Source organism: Emydura macquarii, unplaced genomic scaffold (genome assembly GCF_026122565.2).
Source record: "Emydura macquarii macquarii isolate MOO-44397 ecotype Brisbane River unplaced genomic scaffold, CSIRO-AGI_Emac_v2 contig_1043, whole genome shotgun sequence".
In the NCBI taxonomy this organism is placed as follows: Eukaryota; Metazoa; Chordata; order Testudines; family Chelidae; genus Emydura; species Emydura macquarii.
This window is the reverse complement of record NW_027131180.1, coordinates 18,439,226-18,465,680: the sequence shown is the minus strand read 5'-3', so window position 1 is coordinate 18,465,680 and position 26,455 is coordinate 18,439,226. Positions and strand designations below refer to the sequence as shown.

Here is a 26,455-nt window from a genome sequence, read left to right as displayed (position 1 = left end):
AAGTGTTCCTAATTCCAACTATTGTTAATAGTACATTATACCAGAGAGTAATTCTGAAGACTCCTAACATGGGCTTTTCTAGTGAGCCACTGCAGTGAGTGGCAAAACAATCTAAGTGATTGGCCCAGAATACATTTCATTTTTACATGGAACATTTGTACTTTACATTTAGGTCATACTGTCAAAATGATGGAAGAAATTTAATCAGCCAAAGCAGCCATTGATGTATTAATGAATGAGATCATTACACACTGTATGTTAGCAGAGATGAACAGTTATTAAATTTGGCCATTGGACCTATGGGGTCAATTTAGCTGGTTTAGTGAAACCACTTGCTATGCAGTTCTAGAAAAGAGATGTTCTTTGGCAAAATGAGATAAAGCACAACAGGTCATGTTGATCAGGTTTGTTAAATGAGAAAACAAAATGTTAAGTAAGCCTTTCAAGAATAGCCTTCAAAACTGCAGCATAAATACCAACAAGGAAAATAAATGGAATATTCAATACTGACAATGACCATTTGTCTTCCTTTCCTTACTTTTCAATCACAGTCTACATTTGCTACAAATTTTTTTCAAAATGTCAGTAAGCAGACATGGACTCTCTTCCTTTATGGAACATTCAAAGGCTCTGGGACTCCTCATTGGCTGCTTAACTATCTGACAATATAGGATATACCGAGCAAGCACAAAATGAAAACACATTTCCATTAAATGCATTATGGGATGTTATTAAGTATTTAAAGGCCTTATCGCACTATAAACTCATGATGTGTTCACACAAAGGAATGTTAAAATCATGATTTATGCGCACATTACTTTCTTTGAAATCTCTGTTCTAGTAGTACTTGAGATTTTGGGAATTCATAATACATTTATGAGGGTTTTTCTCACCAATTAAAACACTTCTTACTGCTCTTTTTATATCACAATTATTTTACTCCTGTATTAGAAAAGCCCCATAGGAATTATTAATAATCACCTTTCTGTAGAATTTTGAACTAGCTTATAGAAGAGAAAATATGCTGAATTTAATTTTGTGAAATGGTTTACAAATTCTATAAAAAGGATATAGTTCTCTGAAATTCTGTGAAAGCTTTTCATAGCAGGAGTCATTTTCTTTCTTTTGCATTTATACAGTGTGTTGCACATTGAGGGTGCTAGCAGAAATAAAATAATTTAAAAAATAATGATTAATATAGGTTTTTTAGTATAGTTTTTAAAAACCCTATTGGTTTAATCACTAGTCAATTCTAAAGGACTTTTCTATAAAAACTGACAGGAGCCAACATAGCATGAGTTTATGAAAGTGAGCCTTATTTTCATTCATTTGGCTTCAGTACCAGCCATCTTTGAAAGAAGAGGGTGGATGGGCTTCCTTTCAAGTAGGATGAGTTTATTTTAAAAACAAGAGACTATGGGAGAGGCCTCCAGAATAACTCAGATAACACTGGGGCCACTCTGGCACTTTTAGGTAGCAAAACAGAGCAGGAGCATGGATAAGGATTTTATCTGAAATGCACACAATTCAAAGAAAATAATGTTTCCCACCATCACCATTTTTATTGCCTGCAAAATGGCAAAGAGTCTCAAGGCAAATTAAAACATTTAAATTAAAAACAGACAAAACGTATTCAATACCATCCCCTAAATTAATAAGCTTGTTTAAAAATGACAGATAAATATGCTTTGACAGAGAATAATTGAAGATTATTTTCTTTTACATTTATGAGCCACCATATGGCCCCTTCAAAAGTTCATACCCTCACTAATGTCTAAAAAACTGCAGGTAATAAAGAGTTTTCCATTCTGCTTTACAGTACTGTAGGTATTAATGTTGTCAACAGCCACTGCAGGAGAAATATAGACCCTTAAATGAAGTATTGGCAGATAAAATCCTCTTCAGTTCAATTTTGCATTACAGTGTATTTAGATGATATTTTAAGTCTACCCATGTGCTGTTAAATGATCTAGGCTTCCAAATATTTTAAATACTTAATTATCTTTTTTATAAAAAACATTTTAATTCAATTTTTAACCTTAATTGTCTTCTTTATACAAATAATTTGAATTCAATTTTTAAAAGTAACATCAGTGTATAAAGGAATTAGAGAAAATAAATATTTACAATGAACAGTCATATTTTTATTTACTTTTCCATACCAGCACACATGATTTCTCTCTACTATTGTATAAAAAATCCCCACACACTTTACATGAGACCTTTCCAAGAATCCATCCCCAACCAGTTGGTAAAGCCAGTCTTTAAATCCAGAGCATATTGCTCAGAAGCTGTTGCACAATATGGATTAGAAACAAGAAGAGTTTAAGTGCCATTTATTCTCCCAATATATAGGGGAAAACTGCTTTGCTCATTTAGAAAAAATATAACATTTTAGTCGTACGACACTCATACTAGGAAGAAAAATGATGAGAGACTGGTACGCTCAGGGAACAGATAGTGGGATAGCTAGTCTTTTACCTCAGGGTGTCTAACAGGTTGAGTCCAGATTAGTAACGACCAACAGTGACCCTCTGATGGCTGGCTACTGACATATGTGAAATGGGGTGTTTGAGGTGGCACAATGAGGAGACGGGGGGTCAGTCCAGCACCTAATGGAAAATTTAGGCTCAGTATTAGAAAACTTTTCCTAACAGTGATATATCACCCTAGATATGGTGTCTCAAGGGAAACTGACTGGGTCATTATCATTTAAATTGATAGAAGGGGAGGAGAAATGAGAGGAAATTAAAGCAGAGTGTCAGTGGTGGTAGCAGCATGGGTAAAGTGGGGGGAAACATACCAGCCACTCCATCTGCACAGAACTTTGAAGCAGCAGGACCCCAAGAGTCTTTCCCCAGGCCCCAGAGACGTGCAGGGCAGGAGCTACCCCCTGTCATCTCCAGAGATTGGCCTGTAAGAACTTCCTCTAGGGAAAAGGAAAATCAGGAGCACAGACACAGCAAGAGGCAGCATCTGCAGCAGAGGGATCAATGAGGCCAGCCAAACCTCTCATGAAGATGAGCAGATGAGGGGAAGTAGCAATAACCACGTGGAGGTGTCAGGGAATAGGTTAGCTCGAACCTCTCCTTAGGAGGGTAAGATGACCAGGGAAGGGTAGAAGTACACTGGCAACAGAGGTAACAGCATAAACACGTGGAGAGAGAGCAAGCCAGCCAAGCCCTTCTCCTTAGGAATAGGTGACAGAGGGAAGCAGCAGGGAGGCAACGGCAGTATTAGCATGGGCAGGGGAGACACAGCAGGCCAGCTGGGACTCACCTAAACAGATGTCAAGTAGGGGCAACAGAAGAATGGCATTGGAGGTAGTAACACAATCTGGGTACAGGGGGAACAGAACAGCTTTCACAGGCCCAGTGGTCTGGTGAGATCATCAGAACTTAGTGTGACTTACTGGACAGAGGGGATGTCCATGCGGAGGTGGTGAGGAGAAAGGGAGAGGGTGTGGAGGTTCCATTGCTGGGGAAAGGAAAGATGGGGCTGGGGGGATTCTACTTCTACAATTAAATATGATTGTTGGGATGAACATGAACACACACACACATGTACAAGAATAAACAAGTGATATGCCTGCTATTGCCCTGCTACTTCTGGCCTTGAAGGATGCCAGGAAAGCACCCTTGTTCAGATTAATACTTTAGCACATGCTTCACAGTATGCACATGCTTAAATCCCAAATGATATGTAAGCATGCCTTCAGATTAAACATGCACTTAAATGCTGTCTTGAATAAGGAGGAACTTAAGCACCTTCTTAAGGGCTTTCTTGAAATATGGCCCTTGCTTGTATGACGTATGCTTTTCCCCCGTCTTTGTCTATTTTTATCTTTGTGGACAGTAAACTCTTCAGAGCAAGAACTGTGTCTTTGTACAGCACCTCACACAAGGGAGCCCCAGTCCTGACTGGGGTCTTTGGGTACTAATATAATACAAATAACAAAAATAGTTGTAATAATACTATAATAGGATAATAAACTTGAGAATCTACCAAAGGGAATAATCTTGCACTGGGCCCCAGGGAACAATGTTAAATGTGATCTAACATATAAAGCCGGTTGAAATTTTATTCAATGATTTTTCATGAATAGCTTTCATTTTAAATTGTTTTTTCATCAAAAGGAGAAATTTCAGTTGGAAATATCTACTTTTAATTATATTTTTCAGGCTTATAATTTTAAAAAATCAAAAACTGAAAAATGTGTGATCAGATTAAATTTCAGTGAAACTAAACATTTTGCCTGAGAATCTTTCTTTTTTTGTTTGTTTCTGAACCTGAAAATACATCTCTCCCCTCCCCTCCAACCCCCAACCTGTCTCTCAATGAAACTCCCAAAAATGTTGCAGAAAATCTTTTACAAAAACAAAATTTTCTTTGGTTTACTGAATTTTTTCAAAAGAAAAAGAAATTCCAGAGCATCTGTACTAATAGGTGTTTTCTATCTCTAACTTTTGGGATCCTATACTCATATTCCAGAGACTGTGAGTTTAGAGCAGATGCAAAGACAAAGGACAATATCTGAATAATTAAAATCATATTTTAAGAACTGATAAGCAGGAGGAAAAAATCATTTTCTTGTTAAAGGCAGTTCCTAGAAATGTTCATGTGTTCTGGTTGATTAGCATAATTTGTAGGAGATACTGTTCTTCTAAATTAAAAATACAGAGAATCAGACTAGAATACCAATAAAGGGAAACTAATCTAATAGCAGTTTAAATGCTTTGTTCCCAAAGGATGTGTGGGTTGGTGCTTCAAAATTTTTCCATAAATTAAATCCGGTGGCACCCATTTGTGCCCTAATGCATTCCTTGGTTGCTTATTAGGTTCAAGGCTCAGTACTCAGTACAGAAAAAGTTATGCTTGTTTTTCTGCTTTATTGTTTTGTATTCTTTAATATGAGAGGAGGGATTACCATATATTCCACTATTTTATACCACCATCAAACAATGATCATTTAGACGTATTCTTGTATAATTCTGTTTAATTGGTGCCCTTCAGATTAATTACAACTCTTACCTCTCACAATTAATTGGCTTTGGCGCTCCACAGCTGCAGCGTCATTTCTAGCTATACAGGTATAATTCCCATTGTGCATCAGTGAAAGATTAAAAATCCTTAAGGAGCTGGTGAAGTCAATGTTGTCAATGGTTACTCCAAGACTGGCTGGGATTGGCCTGCCATCCTTCTGCCAGGTGATTGTGATTGGCAAATCCCCTGAGACCACAACACATGGAACGAAGACTCGATGTCCAATAGAGAACCTTGGAAACTCAAAAGGCTGGATAAAAGGTGGAACTGAAATTAAATATTAAAAGAAAAGAATTATTGCAAATATAGTATAATTATTTAAAAGAAAACTATCTTCAACCAGCCAGCTGGTATGTCACATATGTAACAGTAATAAAAAATATAGTAACTATATAGCAGTTTTTATTCAAGGACCTCAATATGATTTACAAACATTAATTAAGCTTTATAGCACCTCTATGAGGTAGCATTATTTTCCCCATCTAACAGATGGATAAACCAAGGTGACGAGACTTTCAGAGATGATGATCACCCACAATTCCAACTTAAGTCAATGGCACCAATGAGTTGTCATCACCTCTTAAAATCAGACCCTTGCATCCTGGCCCAGGAAGTTGTATTTCCTGAAACATTCTCAGTAGGGCTGCCCAGAAAACAAGAATTCAATTTTGTGAAAAATTGTGAGCTTTAAGCTTTTGGTGGTGGTGTGCATTGAGACAAAAATAGAGACTTTTTACATTTTTTTGTGAAAAACCAGAGCGAGAAAGAAACCTACCCCAGAATAGCCAATAGCCAAGGGTTAGAGCACTCACGTGGGATGTGGGAGACCCAGGTTCAAGTTCCTTCCCTGATTCAGAGAAGGGAATTAAACTTGGGGGTCTGCCATCCCAGATGAGTGTCCTAGCCACTGGGCTACTGGCTATTTGTGGTGGACAGATCGATCTCTCTCTCTCTCTCTCAATTCTATCCCTGACTTGAGAAACTTTCCCAACTAAAGTTCTGTCAAAATTGATCTGTGAAATTTTCTGTGAAAAGTTTTTGTTGTGATGAAAAATATTTTCTTGAAAAATTCCTGCCTACCTCTTGTTCTCAGTATCTAGACTCTTACAGAAATCAAAGGAAATCAAAGGTGCTAAGCAACCTGTAGGATGTGCTCAGCACTTTGCAGAATCAGGTCTTAGGCTGAGATCCTCGGAGGTATTTAGGCACCCAACTCCAACTGATTTCATTGAAAGGTGCTTAACTCTGAGGATCTAGGCCTTAGTGACTTTCCTGAAATCACACAATAAGTCTGGAATAAAATTTAGAGTTCTAACCACTAGACAGCTCTGCTTTCATGCAATTTAAGCTTTTGTAATGATTCTTCAGACTCCTCTCTCAGCGTTCTCAACCTTTGTCTATAAAATATGGCCTTGTATGGAAACCTTACCTGGGACACTATCATATGAGACTGTGGAAATTTTTGGACTCTTACACCCTGATCTGCAAACAGTTGCTTGCAGCCACATAATTATCCCTCCTGTCTTCAAATGGGGCTACTCAGATGCTTAAAGTTAAGTATAGATGTTTGCAAGATCAGAACCTTCAGGTGAAATTAATTTCTATGCACAAGTGCAGCAAAAGGCCTGTACGCCATGTCAGTCCTATGCAAACCCTATTAAGAGGCCTACTTGAACACATCGTATTTTTTAAGAAGGCATAATTGAAATTAAAGATTCTGGATAAGTCTTGTATAACTGAGGGGAAAATGAAGCACTTTAGGTTTAAGATGTCAAAGACTAATATTTGTCTTTACAAATTAATCAGGGGAATAATAAACATGAAGTTCTGATATTAACTCCACCCTTTTACACAAGTTCTTATAACAGAAACATGGGACAGATGTCAAGAAACAGAAGAAAAAATAAATTTAATTTGGAAGCCCTGCTTGTTGCTGACAGCAGAAACCTTCTTGCAGGTAGGAGGGAAACCCCTTATTGAATCAGTAAACCATTTGGACATTGGAACAGTCGATTCCCATTCATATAGAAGACAAAAACTAGCTAACTGGTAGAGTGGGGGTCAGGGTTATTTGAATTGTTCTTTCTTCAACATGCTAAATCCCTTTTCTATTTTTGAGGGTGACATTTCCAAACAGAGACAAACAGGAACAAGGTACTGGCCTTCCCCCCATTCCCTCATTCAAAAATGTCAATTCAGAGGACCGTGGGAATAGAATAGCTTCAGTTAAAAGGCTAACTTAGGAGTACAGGCTGACATGCAGAAAAGTCACCTGACATTATTAGCCATGGCTTCCAAATCTAAGAAATATTTGATAGAGATTGCATTAAAACCTGAAAATATAAGATACTCTGTACTAGGCCTAGGCAAAACAGTTCATACTAAATAGGGAATATTTGTATGTAACACCTGAAAATAATTTTCACAGATCTATACTTCCAGATTCTTGTTGAGACCAGAAGCAGATGTATAGTCTGGGGCTATTTTTGGCCTAACTACAAGTGGAAACTTCCAGAAGCTTGCAAGAAAGTCTTGTCTCATGAGATTCCCACCCTGATCTTGAAGACTCTAAAGGATCAAATTAACATTAAAACTTTTCAGCAAATTTTTGCAAGGTATTGATGTTAGCCCTCCCCAATTTCTTGCATTATAATGGAATTCACCACCATGTAGCAGTTTTCAGATAGAGTTTAGAAAGTAGTTGTGACATTTGAAGACCAACACATTGTCTCTCCAGATAGGTATTAGAGCATAAATAAGACAGACTATTGTTTATTCCTGTAACCTGTAGCAGCGTGGCATCCTGGCAGGGAATATTTTTTTAAACCAGTATGTTTTTATTATCATTGCTTTGACCGATGTAAATATTTCAGTGACATCTCCAAGTTGTTGCTAACAACTAATCTAATATTACATTTGTATGCCTGAGTTGCTCAAAACAGCTTTAATGAGCTAACTTGAGCAGAAAGGTTCTCAGAAAACAAATATACTTTACATCTCAAGAATCCAATGACAGAAAACAAAAAATTATTAGCCAAAATATGTCCCAATATTTCTAAAATAAAGTGGCTATAAGAGAGATATTTCTGATACATTATGCTTGAAAAAATACAATATGTACAAAGGTTGCATCCATCCCCAACTAAATAAAGTATTTCATTTTTTTTAAAAATAGAAGGCCCAACTTACCACTTTGTTACTCAAGTTTTATGCTGGTATAACTCCAGTTACACTGGAGTGTAGCACAGGCCAGCTAGTATTATAAAATGTACAGACAATTACAGTATAACAAATACTTAAAAAATTGTGTTGCTAAAATGTAGGGCTATAGTGAACTTTTTCCCCTTTTTTTGGTTAAATGTTTGATTTGACTTGAGATCTGCAGAACCAATGGGCTTTTTCCCATTTGGTTGGTGGACTGTGTTTTCAACTCCCATAGTAAGACCCAATGGTTGGAGACTGAAGTTAGATAGATTAAGGCTAGAGCTAAGGTGCAAATTTTTAACAGTGATGGTAGTAAGAAAGCATCCATTAGGACAAGGGAAAATCCAGTGAAGAGCAAGCTTGGGGAGAAACGGTGCAAATTTCAGCTCTCGTCCAAGAAATATAATGTCTTGGTAGTGCTCAAGCCAGGAGCACTTTTTTTATTTAACAGTTCCAGAGGGGTAGCTGTGTTAGTCTGTATACAGCAAAAACAACGAGAGTTCTGTGGCACTTTAAAGACTAACAAATTTAATTTTTGTAGGCATAAGCTTTCGTGAGACTCAGCTCACTTTGTCAGATGCAGAGGTCGAATGATACAGTAAATAGGAAACATAGATATACAAGTGCATAGAGAACAATGGGGGAGGTGGATGAGGTAATTGCTTTGCTCACCCATTCTCACCTCCTACTCAATGACTGTCATTAGCCCTCAAATACCCGGCTTTCATCCATCTCCCCCATTGTTCTCTATGCACTTGTATATCTACGTTTCCTATTTACTGTATCATTCGACCTCTGCATCTGACAAAGTGAGCTGAGTCTCACAAAAGCTTATGCCTACAAAAATTAAATTTGTTAGTCTTTAAAGTGCCACAGAACTCTCGGTTTTTTTTTATTATTTAAGAAGAGGATTATGGGCTAGGCTCACTAGTGCTAGTGCGAGAAGGTTTAAATTATGTCTCCTTGTCCTAGCAAGCACACCTGTGGGAGATTTCTTTGATTACCTTCAGTTTCTTCCACTGCCTTCCATTAGGAGAGAAGCAGCTTTAATTTCTTGGCGAAAAGTCTACAGGAATGTCACTGGAGGAAATTGTTGAGGGGATTCACTGAAACAGCACATCCTCTAACTAATCTATTTTTGCAATCTTCCCATGTGCATTCCCTCCTTCTCCACCCCGTGGTACCCCACACAGTGAAACAGAGGTTATTGTCATTTTATGTCACTGAAAACTGTTCCTTAGAGGATTTTTCTGCAGCATGCCTGCAGAAAAACCTGCATGAATGGTTCCTGACACACCCTTTCACAGGGTACAGAGTGAGCTCCACTTCCCAGACCGGTCTAGATCCATTGGCCGATACAAATAATGGCCTGATCTTCATAAATTTGTTCTGCCCCTTTGGGGTGCTTACTAACCTCTGTCTGGGCTAGACTCATTTGGTTCTTATGCATTGAGAGTGCATGGGTCAGGATTGTGTCTGGGCCTTGTGCAGACACCCAGGACTAGCCACAGTCTGGCTCTTTGTAAGTTTCCTTAACTACGTCTGGTTTCTCCGAAATTGTTTAATCAATTGTGTGTTACTAGGTGCAGAATCCAACTTATCCAGTGGAGCATTAGACTTTCATTTGTCTGCCCCTTACTGCTGTATATTGAACCTTATCAGCAGGGATTATGATTCATCAAAATATTTATTCCAAACTGAAAAGGGTGACCAAATAAACAGACTAGACATCTGCTAACATTACATCTGCTAATGACATTTATTGATCTGAACTTCTGACTCCACATGTCCTGGTTTCCTTGCTAAGTGTTAATTCAACCCGTCCTGAAAAGGGAGAAATAATGTTTTAAAAGCTTTTACTAAGCAACTGCATCCAAAAAATGAATGAGGCTGATCTGTGTGATTCTATTTCTGTACCATGACACTCTCATTTATTCATTTATCAGGGTACTGTATCATAGTACATTCTTCATTTATATGCCAATGGATTATTTATATACATATATATACACATAGGAAAAATCCTCTCCTCCCCCCAAAACCCCCTATCTTTACATTAAAAGTATTGCAAAGTCAAGCACACATAACTTAGGAAATGCAAGAGACCAGAAGGGACCATTATGATTGCCTAGTTTAACCTCCTGTATAACGCAAGCTACAGTTTTTCACCCAGCCATTCCTCCACTGAAGTGTGGTTCAGATAGACCATATACTTTATAGAGACAGCAATCTTGACTGGAAGATCTCAGATGATACAGAATCCAACACATCTCTTGATAAATTGCTCCAGTGGGTAACTACCTTCACTGTTAAAAATGTGCACCTTAACTCCAGCCTGAATTTATCTAACATCAGCTTCCAACCACTGGGTCTTACTATGCCTTTGTCTGCACAAGAAGCTAAATTATTTCCATGGTTTGGACCCTAGCCATGCTAGAGAGTGCCTCTTTCCTCATTCTATATGTGAGGGGTTGAGATCAACTAAGGGATTTGAGCTAAAAGCTTCAGACTTTAGTGAGAGGGGGCTAGAGGCAAGATAATTTTAAAGAAGTACCATTGGCTCTGGAATTGGCTCCTGCAACCACTTTGACAATCATATTGATTTCACACCAACTCCCCTGCTACCATAATTCTAGAACTATACCCATGCAGTTGGTTTTATATCCACTCTTCCATTATCATAATCCTGATCTTATATCTTACACACATATATCTTACACATGCACACATATATATAGTATTTATGTGAACACACATAACATATCAGATCTATTCTACACATATACCAGTCATAGCCCTCAAATAAATATAAGACTAAGAGCCTGTTATTAGAGAAGAAACACCATGATATAATTCTTCTATCAGGCTTGCAGGAGGTAAGGTGGTGTAACTTCAGCATGAGGTAATGGGAGGGTCTGTAATTCACGGAGATAAATACACTCCATGAAATCAGTAAGATCACTTCTGAACACTGCAGTTTTTAAAATGATGCTATAGTCTCCTCTCTCTTGGACTTCTTTTTCAATTAATTTCAGTAAGGGAAATGAAAAATTCCCCAAAAAACAAGGGAAATTCAAATTAAAAAACCCCACCTGCATTAACATGAAGTTAAGAGTAGAGATGGATGAAATTTTTAGACAGTGGTAGCAGTGCTTCCCTTATACCGTTAGCCCAGTGGTTAAGGCCTTCACCTGGGATATAGAAGACCCAGGATCAAGACCCTGTGTCTCATATCCAAGATGAGTGTCCTAATCACTGGACTATTGGCTGTGGTGGGGTAGCTCTCTCTTTCACCAGAAATTCCAGCCTAAACTTGAGGAAAGTTTAATTGAAACTGCTACATTCCCAGGCCCAGTTTGATGAATTGGTATTTTTGACAAAAAATCATTTTGTCCAAAAATTCCCAGCCAGCTCTACTACTCCAATACACACAAATACAATACATTTCATAAAGATTTGTTAAACCAAAATTAGTAAATCATACTTTTCTATTTGTATTAAACAGTAGTATGCAAAATATTTTGTTACATACTTGTTCATGACTAATTCTCCATCACAAACACAGGCATAGCAACGCAACAGCTTCTACATCTATTTTTCAGAGGTGTTTGCATTTTTAGAAGTAAAATAATCAGAAATATGTAGAAAAACAGATATATTGTCTACTACAGGACTCAGGATACATGTAACATTTGTGTGTGTGTATTGGGGGGGCTGGTTATTAATGGAAGTCAGCAACTTTAACACTGTGTTAATACATACAAAACAATTTTTTAAAAGTTGAGACATGAATTTGGAAGGTTTCCACAGAAGATATTTCATGTGAACATAGCAATAAGAGCAGCAAGGTTGCCTATTAATATAAAGGTACTCCAAAATATAAAAATAAAACAGTACTAAGAAGGGGGCTCAGATCTGATTTGTACCTTGCAGATCCAAAGGGCATATCCATCAATTTTCGCCTGATAAGATAGTCCAAACTGTTTCCTTGTTTTGTTGAAAAGTATTAGACAATAATGAAGTTGCAAAGCATATCAGCAAAGAGAGGACAGAGTGTGGAGCTGTCTTATCAGGTAGTGATGGACAAGTATGCCTATCAGCACTATTTATTATACACATCAAGTTCCATACAACGTCATAGAGTGTTTTTCAAGTCTATACAAGATTCAAATATCATTTAACCAAATTGTGTATTTAAGGTGTTCAGGCCTCAGTGTCTTTTTCTTAGCTCCCTTACAGCAGAAGCTAAGAAGGATATCAAAGCTAAAAACATATCTAACTCAAAACCTTGCAACACTAGTCTCACTAGTGCAGATAGGGAGCGAGGCTGTCCTTATGTACATGCATGAAACGAAGCTCACATTTACTGTCAGATGTACTAATGATTGAACCAAGCATGAAAGAACTAGCAGATTGTTTAATGAAAGTATAAAGAGATCCATAGAACCCTTGAAAGAGTCTAGTTTTCTCCTTTCATGTCTATATAGTTTTCATTTTCTAAAGCAGCCTCCGACGCTCTGATCTGCAATGCAAATCAATGGACAACGTTTTATTTATTAATTAAAGAAAAACAGACACTTCCCAAGAAAGGCAAAGAGGAATAATTGAGACAGTTTTAATATAAAGGATCTTGGAAATAGCCCATAATTGGCTTTCTTGTCACCAGAGAAGAAACACACTAATATAATTATTTTATACGTTTTACAAAAGGTAAGGTTGTGTAACTTCCTCTAAACCAGAGAGATAAATAAACTCTATGGAATCAGTGACATTACTTTGGAACACTGCATTTGTTTAATGGTGCAGCATCCTTCTCTCTCTAGGGCTTCTTTTTTTCAATTTGTTTCAGTAAGAGAAACATGAGTAACAGCAGGCTGTTCACCTGGGAAGCATCTCCTATGACACTGACCAAAAAAATCATCACTTAGTTCTGATGGGTTTTACTATAGCTTGAATTTATAATAATAGTTTTAATCTCACCATTTGAGTGGTTAATTTTTCAACAATGTTTAAAAGATAAATACACACACACACACACACACTCCCACCCTGTATTCAGTTGCTTATAACTATGCCAAAACTTTAATTGTTTGGGCTATAATTTTCCATGCCAGGTGTCTGCCACAGGCTGACATTTTTTTTTTAAATAAATTTCAGCCACAATTGTTTGGCTGTTTCCAAAACACAGTTGGGGAAAAATACATTATTATGCTCATGTTAAAACATTTTAATAATCTTTCCTTTGAGACGCTCTAGCGTCCCTATGCTTTGGAGCAAGGTCTTCAGATTTGTCAGGGAGGTGGCTTTTTGCATCAGGGATGTGCCTTATCCCTGTGAAAATGCATCCACAGTTGGCCAAGTTATGACACTTTGAAAAATCACAGTTCACACATGCTCCATAGAGACTTGGTAGAACTTCACAGCTAAAAACTCCGAAGATTCTACCTTAAGCCAGCATGCTCCAGCCTACCTTCCAGGGTGCTGAGCAGAACTTTCCCTGCAACTGCAGCTCTGGGCTGCTGTGGGGAGGACTGGGGGGGGAGGCATCAGAACTGACAGCAGGGAGCCTGTCTCTCTTGTGATGTCAATGCTCCCCTATCACAGTTCTCAGGCAGATGATGGGTGCTTCCTACTGGATGGGCACTGTAAAGGCTTCAGGGTGCCCCCATTTGCCCGAGTCAGAGTCCCTAGAACACAAATTGGGCAAGATAGTCTTTTTGGGTTGATGGGGATGGAGTTCTTGGCTCCCACTCCTGTAGTCCCTTTTGTCTGTTCTCAGATTCTCTAACCCCAAAAGGGGTAGAGGGTAGCAGCACCAACCACCAAATCATCTTGTCTTGGGGCTTGCTGGACCCAGTGCTTAATTTGTACCAGAGCTGAGCCCCAGCACCTCTAGGGTTGGCAGTTCATAGCTCCAACACCTCTGGGCTTGCTGCATTAGTTATGAATGTAAAAAAAAATGGCTTGAGCCCCAGCACTTCTTTCATTACAAACCAAGTAGTGGCCAGACCTATCTTATCTGGCCAGTATACCAAGGTTACTGTCTTCTTGTAAGCATATGAGGGTCTGGTAAATGGCCTCCCTGAGGGCAGTTCCCCTGAAGGCTTTGAGGAGTCTCCTGTGAAGTGCAGAGCTGACATATGCTCTTTCTCAGAGCTGCTCAGCAGCTTCTGGGAACTTCCTGGTTTTAAGCCTTTATTCCACCCTTGATATGATTGACAGAGCTAGAGGGTCTGGGCTAGCCTTGCCTCAGCAACTCATTAAATCCTTCATCACTGGTTTATTATACACTCCATCACACCCCCTTTTGGATCCAGTCAATATGGAGGAGGAAGCTGCCCAATTCAAATGCAGAGGGACCAAGAGCTGTACCCAGAGGAAAAGGGAGAAATGAGAATGGTTGACTGGGAAAGGAGACTGGGAGAAGCAGCTCAGAGGGGAAGACTAGGAAGGAGAAATCTGAGGTGTAGAGACTGGGATTGGCTAGGTAAAGAGAATGGAACTGGAACAAGGACACAGGTGGGGAAGCGACAGGACTGGAACAGGGACAGGCTGGATAGGACAGAGCAGAACAGGGCAAGCTTGGGAGGAATGAGCAGAAGACTCTGTGCGAACAGGAGAACACCATCCTCTAGTTCAAGAGACAGAGGTCATGCAGCAGATCTCAAGTTCCAACCCTGTTGATCACCTATGTGAAAGTTATTATGATGCTGAATGCCTTGTTGTTTTTATTTTTTCAGTTTGCTTTATTAAAAAGCTAGGAAATTACACACAAAAAGCTATGTTAAAAGGATGTTATTAAGATTGCAAAGGCAAGCACTAAGCAGTTAGGAAATGCCAGAATTAAGGTTACCTGTGCAAATGAAATGGGTGAAATGTAAGGGCCAGTGATATACAGGAGGTCAGACTAGACGATTTAATAACCCCATTCAGGCCTTAAACTCTATGAAGCTATTTCAGGAAATTTGAACTTATATATTCATGCTGCCCCAAATTTTGTTTATTTTTCAGTATCAAACATAATAGTGTCAATCTGAAAACTGATCACATTCATTACAGAAACTATAAAGGAAAAAATAAAACTATAATAATTTATGTTATATTTTAAAGTAATATGCAAATACTGACTTTTGTTAACTGCTAGTACTCCAAAGAAGTACATATAATAGGCAGGATAAATCTGTTATGTAATTATTAACTACTGAGACAAAAAATGTGCAGCTGCCCAGGACAATTTACGGCAGTGCTGGACTACAGTTAAAATATATAATAACTAAATTAAAAATTGTTCAGATTTGACAAAGGCAAGAGAAGAAAGCCCAACTTTGGAATCTTCTATTTACTGTAAAAATAATTTATTAGGCAATGGCGGCTTTAGCTAGTTTATTTTTTTTAAATAGCTCACTCCTGTCAAGATAAAATAAAGGCCTCTGGATCATTTGAGACTTTCAGAGAGAGGAGGAGTCAAGTTTGAAATCTGTGATCCACGGGAAGTCAAAATGCCACCCACTCACCTCAACTGGTGGGGGAATTTGATGGGACTGGTGGTGAAGGAGGACAGCCCCAGCAGCAAGGGAGAGATACACTCACCGAGGGACACCAGATAGTTTCTCCCGGTCCCTTGGAATATCTGGCACCCATTGGCCATTTGGCGGGAAGGGCAATGTTTGGCCCCATATTCCCCAACTCCAGGAATTAACCGGTAGCCTCGGCCATGTGGAGACTCTTTCATCTCCATTCTAGCAGCCCCACCCCCTCCCCACCCTGAGCTAGGAATGGGAATCCAAGCTGGCAGATGCTGCAGGTCTAACTGTTCACCTATTTGGGGGTCAGGAAGGAATTTTTTCTCCTGTAGGGCCAGTTAGTAGAGGCTGGAGGAGGTTTTTTGACTTCCTCATAGCACCTTTGAGCCTTAATAGGTTATTCAGGAATGTGCAGTGCCATTACAATGATAAAGTGAATGGTTCCCAGTGGTAAAAAACCTGGGATTTTGCTGATGGGCCTTGGGCTCATGGGATAGGGTGAGACCTTGTGGCCCTCATGGACCAATGTCCCCACCCTTCTGTCTCTTCCCCTCATGGGGTGGGGTTGGTAGGACTCAGAGCCTGCTGAATCCTGGGCGGGTGGGCTGAGGAAATCCTACCCCAAGTTATGGGTTATATGGTAGGAGTCCTGTAGCTGCTGCACTTAACCACTTAAATGCCAGCTATATGAGACCATGAGTGATGGGTGGGTAGCATTCCCCCCCTATGTTACAGTTTGATAAAAGTTGGGGGTTGCTGCTTGAAATCCATTCATAGTCCTAATTTTGCCACCATATCCGGATCCTAAGGCATCAAATCTCCTTCAGGATGGCCAGTTGTGTTTTGGCCTAGGTAACTGAATTGTACTGGAATGGGCACCAAGGCTTTTCTTTACAAATACAGTAAGAGCACTTCCATCTACATCTAATTACATTAGCTGTCATAAGCACTTGAAGAATGATACAATTAAGAGGTGGCATTCTCAACCAGGGGGAACAGTAGATATGATATCGTCACAATTACTAATTTAACATTAATTTTCACAGAGCTGCACCAACAGCAGTTCTGCTATGTTAGCAGCTTTTTATAACAAATGGTGTGGAACAGTTCCCCTTCTGAGGGCTAAAGAACATGAGGGGGTCACTCCTTTAAGGATCCACAGTACTACTGGTTACAACCGAATCACTCCACCCTTTCAAGTAATAAGCAATTAATATCATTCTAGAATGAAAACAAGAAAAAAAAGCCTAGAAATGTTCTTGGTATGTTATCTGGGGCCTGACACATATTAATCACAGAAAAATACAAAAGGGTAGAAAAGCTTTTGAACAAATTCATAAGGGGAAAGTGCACTTCAGTTTTTCCTGCAGACTTATGTGAAATGAACTTGTTAGTAGTCCTGGATGAGGGACCCATCTCAGTACAACCTAGTTTTGAAAATCAAGCATAATAAGCACTTTTGTGCTTTTTATCTTTCATGTCTTTATGAATGATCTGGATGCAATGCTTGGAAATTATCATAATCTACTTCTGAATTTTTACATGTCAGTTTCCAAGTTCCTTGTACAGGAACTTTTTCACGGATTTCAAACATCCCGTTGCAAATTACAAGTCATGTAACATTGAAATGAACTTAGATAAATGGGTTTCTCTTTAAAGCATCAACATCTCCCTGAAAAGAACTACTCCTATTTAAAAAAAAAAAATCAAGTTTAATTAATTTAGTGCTTACTGGAGAAAAAGGAGAAATAGTCACAATTCATTCGCTAAAAGCTGAAAATAACTAGCTTGCATAACTGACTTTAGGTATCAAGAAGAGAGACAAGGAAATGATCAATGAAACTTCAATGAACGTAACATTTAGGTGAATGATCAGTCATCCTCAACCACTGAGTTGTCTCAGAAAAAAACAAAGGATTACATTCCATGCTCTTTAGTCTTCAGTCTTTAAAAACGCTAGAGTACTCGTCATCTTATAAGGTAAGATCTCCCAGATTTACTCATGGTGAGCAGTACCTTACTATGCAAGTAGTCCCATTGAAGTAAAAAAGGTAAGGCACAACCCAATGAGAGCAAGCATGGTACAATATGATATCTGTAGATGACCATTAGCTATACATCATCCCTACACGATTGTAAAAAAAAACCAACAGATTAATTTATGTGTGGATTCTTGTACTGATTCAAAACCATCTGGCCATTAACTTGGCATTAAATTTCAGTATAAACATTACCTTTTACAGTCACGTGCACACTCTGGCTTGTGGAAAGCTGGGGTTGAACCAGAACATTGCATGTATATTCCCCTTCATCCACTTCCTTCTGCACATCTGAGAGTTTCAACGTTCCATTGTTTTCGAATGCTACTTGGCGATGGTTAAAAGGAAGAAGGTCAGAGTTCTTGTACCATTTAATGGAGTAATATGGATAGCCAATCACATGGCAATGTATATAGGTGTCCCGTCCTGCTATTGCTGTGATATTTTTCATTGGCCGAATGCTTGCTGGCCCTGTGAAGGTAAAAAGAAACTCTTGAAAATAATTTAAGGGCACACTTGCTAGAGGAAATATTCTTTTTTTTTTTTGCTGAATATATAAATGTTTACAACACCTACAAATGCAGTCTGCATCACATTTTTTCTTAACATTTGACAGGTTTTGCTTTTAAGAACCACTTAAGCAGTCTCCCTAATCATTATGTGCTCTTGTTTCTCTTGCCCTACAGCTTATATTCTAATTAGAGCTGTGGTATATGTTTGTATTATTGAATACTTTGTGATAAAATCTTTGCTGCATTACAATTTAAAGGCCAAGGAATGATTTAATTAATGTCAAATAATAAAAGATATGTTAAACTAGAATCCTGTTACACATGAGAATACTGACAAAGTTAGCATTCATTCTGATGTATATAAAATAGAATATCATGAGGATGGATATTATGCCATGTAGAACTACAAGTACAAGCTAACGTACTATATGCATAAGTAATTACAATGGATGTAGGACAACTAAAGGAGAGGAAAATAAGAAACATATGCATGCAAGAACCAAAATAGGAAAACATATTAGTGAAGACACTAACCCTCAGGCTTCAGGAACATAAGTTTAGAAAAAGAGACTGCATAACAAGCTGACATCCTAAGCCAAAAGAGGGAAGGGGCCTTCCAATATTAAACCATATAACAGAGTTTCTAGATGGGGTTGAAGGAGGTGGGAAGATGGGGAGAACCACAGTAAGTCAGTTTTGGCATTCCAAGACTCAGATCAGTGCATGCAACAATCTTCTTCTCCACTACAATGAGTTATGTGTGTTTTTTTGAGGAGCTGATTTGACAAGCACCTCTTACGTTTATTCGAGCCTGGTACAGGATGACTCCCGCCGAGTTGTTCGCTGTACAGCGATAGACTCCCCCATCTCGGACCTGAGTGTTAGAGATATTCAGGTAGCTGACCACGTTGCCCTCGGAGGTGATAATCTGGCTGATACGGTGATTACCATCTTTGATTATGGGATCTTCATCGAGTGTCCAGGTGATTGTGGGGAGAGGAGTCCCCTTCACATTGCACATAAGGGAGACAGGCTCTCCTGGACTCACCACTTTCTCACTGAAGGCAGAAATGATTTTGGGAGTTCCATCTGAAGAGGAAAAGGAAAGTAAATTAACAGCATGTACACAATAAACCTGCTCTCTCTGCCTTTTTTTAGCACATAAACCAAGAGTTTTGAAACGGACGCTAACTCTCATGCTTCAGGAACATAAGCCAACCTCTAATTAATGAAGGTTAGGAAGGATTTTTCCTGTGGATAGGTTATCTAATAGCTGCTTACTGCTGTGTTTCTTTTGCACCTTCCTCTGAAGCTTCAGATACTGACCACTGTTGGAGAGATGATACTGGACTAGATGGACCATTGGTTTGTTCTGGTATAGCAATTTCCGTGTTCCTATGAAAAGCCTTTGAAGCCATATGCAATTCAGAAGCCAGTGAAGTATAGTATAAGCCTATGATGTTTGGGGATATACTTTTTCTGGTACATTTCAATCCCTTTGAAAGTTAAGGATGAATAATGTTGGCAAAAGCCAGGCATAACTTGTATATGCTAATTCCACACAGCTCTGCCAATTCAGTTCAGTCCTGCAATAACCTTTTATACCAGTATTAAAATATGCCTTTCCTGAATACAAATTGCTAGTCATGCTGATGATGACAATTTTTGTGGTAGGTTATAAACAAATCTACCAAGCCACAATTTAACCAAAGTCTCCAAGGTGCATGCGAGAAAAGGAAGGGCAAGGATTTTCAAAGTATGGAGTAGAATTAAATTATTTCCTAACTGGATAGTATAGAAGGGTAATGGTTTTAAGAAAACTGAATCCCTATTATTATTTAGAAGGTTTTTTTCCAAAGTCTTACAGTACACTCTTTCTGTAGTTCTCTTTTAAAATTATATTTCAAAAGAGGTGTTTAGAATGGATTTAAATATAATTGAGGGTAAGAATGTATCTAGTTCAGCATATGATATGAAGGAAGCAATCTATTCAGAGCTTTGGAAAACAATTCTGTATGCCGTTATTTGATTCTAATGCATCATGTGGCCAGCCAATTAGTTTTAAAGTTGAGAAAATATTATCATCAGCAAAGACTATAAGATGGTGGTTTAATCACAGTACAGAGAACGGCTTAAGCCTCTTGAAAACCCCTCTCTTCCCACACAGTGGGCTGTGTCCTATGGGAATAACTCATTTCAATTCCACACAAGATGTAATGGGGAAGGACAGCAGTGACAAGCGTCAGTAACTCTCATGTTCTGAGAGAATACATAGTGCACTCAGCACATTTCATGGAGGCTCAGACCAACATAATTCCATTGGAAACAGCCTCTCCTTATATAGTAATCTCAACACAGGATCACACAGAAAACTGAGGGAGATCTCGGGATGTGTCGGAGTTTGAATTGCTAGCCCCACAAAATGAGTCTCAGAAGGATTAAAAAAAAAAAAAAAAAAAAAAAAAAAAAAAAAAGAGTGGCAGCATTCTCTCTCCCCAGCACAATCACCTAAGAGAATCAAAATGATCATTTCTGGTACATTGAAACACCTAAACATTTCAGCAGAGACATTAGGCTGGATTTCTTATATGTTTTTCTCTCTCCCTCTCTCTTTGTTCCTGTCCTCCTGGATGTGTGACAGAGTATTTAACATTTCTTTTTTCATCTCCGACTCTCTCTCTTCCTTTCCTTTTTCGTGTATTAGCACTGTCATCTCTCACAAGACAAAAAAGCTATAGGCTTTTTATCCTGAATGGAAACTGACACACGACAAATAAATCAGTGAGTGTGCTCAGTAGGCACCTCTGCCCTTTTTTTATTCAAGTGACAGGCTTTTTTGGAGATGAAAGCAGACATTATTTTCCCAGCGAGACCCGAGTGTCTTTGAAATCTTTCCTGCTGTCGCTCTCTGATAACCTGCACTCTCTCGACATCATTATAGATTATCAATATGCTCTTTAGGCTTTCTTAGTCACAGGAGATGGTTGCCGAGGTAACTAGGTCCAGGCAGGTAATCTCTTCTTTGTCTATAAAGACTAAAAATAGTGGCCATGCCCTGACTGCACTACAGCCTCATTAGTGAACTGGCTCTGTTCAAATTGATTACTTTCCTCACTTGATTATTATGTGGAACATTGTGTCAGTTACATAGTATGATCTCCAGACCTTCAACTGATTTCACATCCAGCCTTAAAAACTGTGTTTGGAATGAAAGGTTTGATCCTCAACCGGGATCTCTCCTCTCTCTTGTCCTGGAGTTAGAGAATGTTGGATAGCAGCATAAAAATAATGCATTTGGTGGGGCTTAGGGAGGGAGGATATTTTTCAAATCAATTTCTTTGATGCTTGGACCTGCATTTCCTTCATTTATTGTTCTGGAGCATGGAGATGCACAAATATCTCCTAAGGTGTGTAGCTAGCTTCACCCTTCTTGCATGCACCGGGTCTTCTCTCTCTTTATAATTGACGAACACAAGCATTTTATAATGTTATATACGTACTATAACACTTCACAGTAGCCAGTGTCCCCACTAAAGCAGGTAATGACTGACCTTCTAGCACCACCTGCACATAATCTTGAGCAGACATCTTGTCCTTGCGTACAAAGCACTGGTATGCACCACCATCACTTTTGGCCATGCCATCCATAATGAGATTCTCCCGGTTGATCCCAATGATCCTCACATTGTTTCCCGGGTTGATGATTTCACCATTTCGGTACCAGGAGAGTTCTTGGTCCTCAGTTCCAGTCACACTGCAGGACAAGGACACTTGACTACCAACACTGCTTTTAACTTTCTGTGGACTGATTGTGGCTTTCAGAGGCTCTGAAGATTTAAGTCAAAAGGAGGGAAAAAAATAAATACATTATGTATCTTTTTAAAAATATGACTAGAGGTGACCTTTCACTGAGGAAAAAAGCTGAATCACAAACACACATCACTGAAAAGAGAATAGGTGGCCGTGTTTGCTTTAAAAGGCCTTTCAAGGCCACAATCCCGCAATGAGTTCTGGACAGACAGATCCCTATAGCCGGCTATTGGAGTCTCACTGCCTGGATTCCAGGGTGCCCTGGTGTGGCGCTCATTGCAGGATAAGCACACAAAGCAGTAAGGGAGCTTAGCTGACTTTATTTTCAGTGCCACCATTTAAAAATATTATGATATATTTTTACGGAAGTTTTATATTACATGCGAAAGAAAATTCACAGTATTGAAGTAATAAAAGTAAACACGAGGAAGTGAGTCTTTATCCACACATACACCCACAACTAAAGCTATTGAATTTGGATATGCATTTTGATTGGGCCCAGTATATACATAATGGACTACAATTAAGTTTATATCCAGATGAGATTCTGCCCCAGGATTTTTGTTCAATACCACCTCTACCAACACGAAATAATTAAAAACTTACCCTTTTTTGTCATTTATGGATATATGTGTTATGAATTAAATGTGATGAGATATTATTTTGTTTGTTTAAAGACCAGCACTGACAGTGTTTCAAATATGAAGTATAATATTACTTATTTATTTTACATCTCTCTCTCTCTCATACACACACGCACACAGTTACAGATATAAGATGTTATACCATATTCTGTACAATAGATGAGTTAAATAAAGAATTATATATATGTCTGTTTTACTGAATCTCTTTTACTGAATATTGTATAACATGATAATTGAAAAAGCCATTAGTATTTCCCTGTTGAGGATTGCCAGATATTCCTGGTCTGTTATGAGCCTGTACTATATTAAGTGGATCTGATTCAACTACTTGTTATGAATGTTTTACAAATGTAGGCCCCTCCTGATTTTCTTTGGATGTATTTGTTATTTGTAATTATTCACTGAATAAGTTTTAGACAATGGCTTGTTCACATGCTTTTCCTTTTGACAATTTGTTATTCATGTTGTGTGGTTAGAAATCTAAGTCACATGGTATTGTTTCTGCTCCTTTAAAGAAAAAAATGTAAACAACAGAAGAATAACAAACAGCAAATAATGCCTTTCAAATACAGCTTTTCAGACTAATAATCATCTATGATAAAATGCATGAGACATTCAGGATTTGCATACATTTTCATGAACACTCAGTGATTATTTGAATACTCAAAAATAACGAATAGCAGGAATCCTAGAGACCAGAGCTTGACACTTTTATTCAGAAGAATGTTTGCCATTTATCTAGTTCTATTACCTTGCAAAATATTTTTGTGATGTGAAAAATCACATAACCATGTGATAAACCGTATTCATTTTGCACTTCTGATCTCTCGTCTGCATTCTACTCCCTAGTCCATCTCCACTGAGACTGCTCATAACATTCCAATCCCCTGAGCAGCTTCAAGCAGCCACCGTTTACAATAATAAAATAAGTAATAACAATGATGACAACAATAGAAGCTGCTACAAAATGTTTCCTTCTTTTCGATCCATTGCGAAACCATGTACAATCAGGGATTTGAAATCATACTTGCTAAATTCCGTCCTGGACTTACGTTTTACATGTAGCTGTCCTATCACCTCAGCTGTACCATAGTTGTTCCACACTTCACAAACGTAGTTGCCTGAGTCTGAAGGACGTGTGTTCTCTATCAGTAGACCTGTGACTGTCTGCCGAAACCTACTATCAGGCTCCCAGGGAACATTGTCCTTCAGCCAACGGTACTTTGGTGCTGGGTGCCCCGATGCTTTGCAAGGCAGCTCCACTCGCTGTCCTGCCATGGCTTTACGTTGGTCAAATCCATCCAGAATAGATGGAGCTGAGTTTGCTGGGTCTGGAAAGCAAATAAATGTTTTCAGTGTAGTTAATTAAGATTACGTTTTCTAAGCAATATGCCACTATTTATCCTTCTTTTTTAGTTACTATCCCAGAACTGTATGTACTATAAACTACTACTGTGCACCAGTCATCTAGATTGTGGTATCTCAGCAGTGCTGGCTGACATCCAGCAGCATGTACTAACTAAACATTGCATGATTACTTGGAAGTCCTCCCACTGGATTTTTTCCATGTGGCAATCGTTCTTCATGTCACCCATAAGAGAAGAGAAGAGTCAGAAAATGTAAACATGTTTCACCGAGAACTAAACCAACCTATTCCACCTGCTTTTAAGTGGTCAAAGGATTTGGAATTAGAAGAGTGAATTATTCCTTTGTCAGAAGAGAAATGGCCAAAACCGTGTGGTACCCTGTTTGTAGTCTAATTGACAGACAAATATTGTATAGTCTTGAAGAAGAATCTTAGATAGCAGAAGTAAACTAAAGCTGATAAGTCCAGCACACTGCTCTTTGTCCAGGTTCCCAGGAAGACTTTTTCTCACACAAACAAGTTCCAACTGCCATGGTGACCATTGCTATTTCTGCTCTAGAGAAATATGGAACATTAAGTCCATGTTTATGCTTCGATACCTTACCAAGCATAATGTTCTATGTGTTATGTAGTCTTTTAGACTGTAATCTCTTTGGACGGGGACTGCCATTTTCTTATATTTGTGCTGCGTGCTTTACAATGGGGCCCAACCTGATTGGGGCCTCTCGGCCATACCACAAAACATACATTTATTATTACTATTAAAATAAAATAAAATGAACTTAAATGAAGCTATCAATGCAACTTCTCTGTGTTGATCAGCTGAGCACTTTGAATGTGGATCATATTATGCTTATGCTGGACAATGCTGGCAACCTGGATTGACATTTTATGAGCCAGTCATCCAGATAAGAGAAGACATGGACACCTGATCTCTGAAGGAATGCTGCTACCATTGCCATATGCTTTGAAAATAAGTGACGGGCAGTCGAGAGCATCATGAACTAATAATGGAAACTGCTGATGGTGAACCTTAGAAATTTTCTGTGGCTCTGATGAATTGCCGTATGAAAGTAATCATCCTTTAAGTCGAGAACAGTATACCAGTCCCCTGGCTCCAGGGAAGGAATAATTGAAGTTAGACTGACCATTTGGAACATAGATTTCCTTCAGGAATTGTTTAACCCTCTTAGATATAAAATAGGCCTGTCACCCTCTTTTGCTTTTGGGATCAGGAAGTATCGAAGGTAAAGTCACCTTCTCCTGAAAAACGGAGGGACCTCTTCTATAGCCATTAACGTTACCTTGGGCACCGGTGCTGGGTGAGACTCCTGAACTGCCATTGATGGTGACACTAACAGGTTCAATAACTCTCGTGCAGCTTGAAATGCCTCAGGGGTTGACGGTACTGGGAAAGTGTTCTGTGGTACTAGGGTGTGAGACAATCACATGGCATTTCAGGAGTCGAGTCTCAACAGGCCTGTCCTGGACTCTGGAGTCAATGAACTCCCCTGCTCTGAGGTGTGTTCCAGAGACTGCCTCCTTTTTGAGCACTCTCCTAAGTCTTTAGTTGTGCTCGAGCTCTTCATCTCCCTTGATGTACCAGCACCAAGTCTGACTTAAGTTGCCTCATCTTTGGAACTGACGACACCAACCTGCCCCTTGGTACTGGTAACACTGGAAGAGCACTTCTGGCTGAGGCGAGGCACTTAGTATCTGAACCAAGATGGATGGTTCTGATGGAGGACAGAGCACTGATTCTAGCAGCAGATATTTCAGCCTGGCTGCTGTGTCCTTCTTAGAGCAGAGCTTAAAACCCTTAGAGATGCTACATCTGTCCCTTACTTGAGCCTTCCACAAGCACTTAAGGCAGCTGGGGTGAGGGTCACTAATAGGAAGTGCCTTACCACAAGAGTGGCAGGGCAATCAGAGGGCATGGCATAACTCCAGTACCAGGGCTGGGATCCAGATTAGGCACCGGAGACACACAAACAACAACAAAAATTCTATTTTTCTTCTTTTTTCAACTAATCTACACTAACTAAATAGCAACACTACATTAACTAACTACACAGATTCTAAAAATGGTACTACTTACATGCTAGAAGAAAAGACTTGCAGAAGCTAGAAAAGGGAGCTCCAACAACCATCATGGTCAGTAGGAAAGAACTAAGGTGGGGGTCAGAAGGGCTCTGCCCTCTATGTCTATGTGTGATGCAGAAGGCAGCAGAAAGTGCCTGTGCCACCCCGATGGGTATCGCTAGAGGAAAAACTCTCCGACAGCTAGGCCGTAGAGTGCACAAACACCTGCAGT

General features: G+C 39.0%; 1 protein-coding gene across 1 annotated transcript in view; it reads right to left on the bottom strand.

Annotated features, from left to right (window-relative positions):
* LOC137151031 (cell adhesion molecule DSCAM) overlaps nucleotides 1-26,455 on the bottom strand; it is a 323,665-nt gene that overhangs the window by 28,014 nt on the left and 269,196 nt on the right. Inside the window, exons 5-9 of the mRNA XM_067545225.1 lie at nucleotides 23,828-24,106; nucleotides 21,873-22,148; nucleotides 19,114-19,410; nucleotides 18,005-18,280; nucleotides 5,032-5,310 (exon numbers count right to left, since the gene is read on the bottom strand). Of these exons, the coding sequence (XP_067401326.1) occupies nucleotides 5,032-5,310; nucleotides 18,005-18,280; nucleotides 19,114-19,410; nucleotides 21,873-22,148; nucleotides 23,828-24,106 (1,407 nt within the window). The remainder of the gene's footprint in view (nucleotides 1-5,031; nucleotides 5,311-18,004; nucleotides 18,281-19,113; nucleotides 19,411-21,872; nucleotides 22,149-23,827; nucleotides 24,107-26,455) is intronic.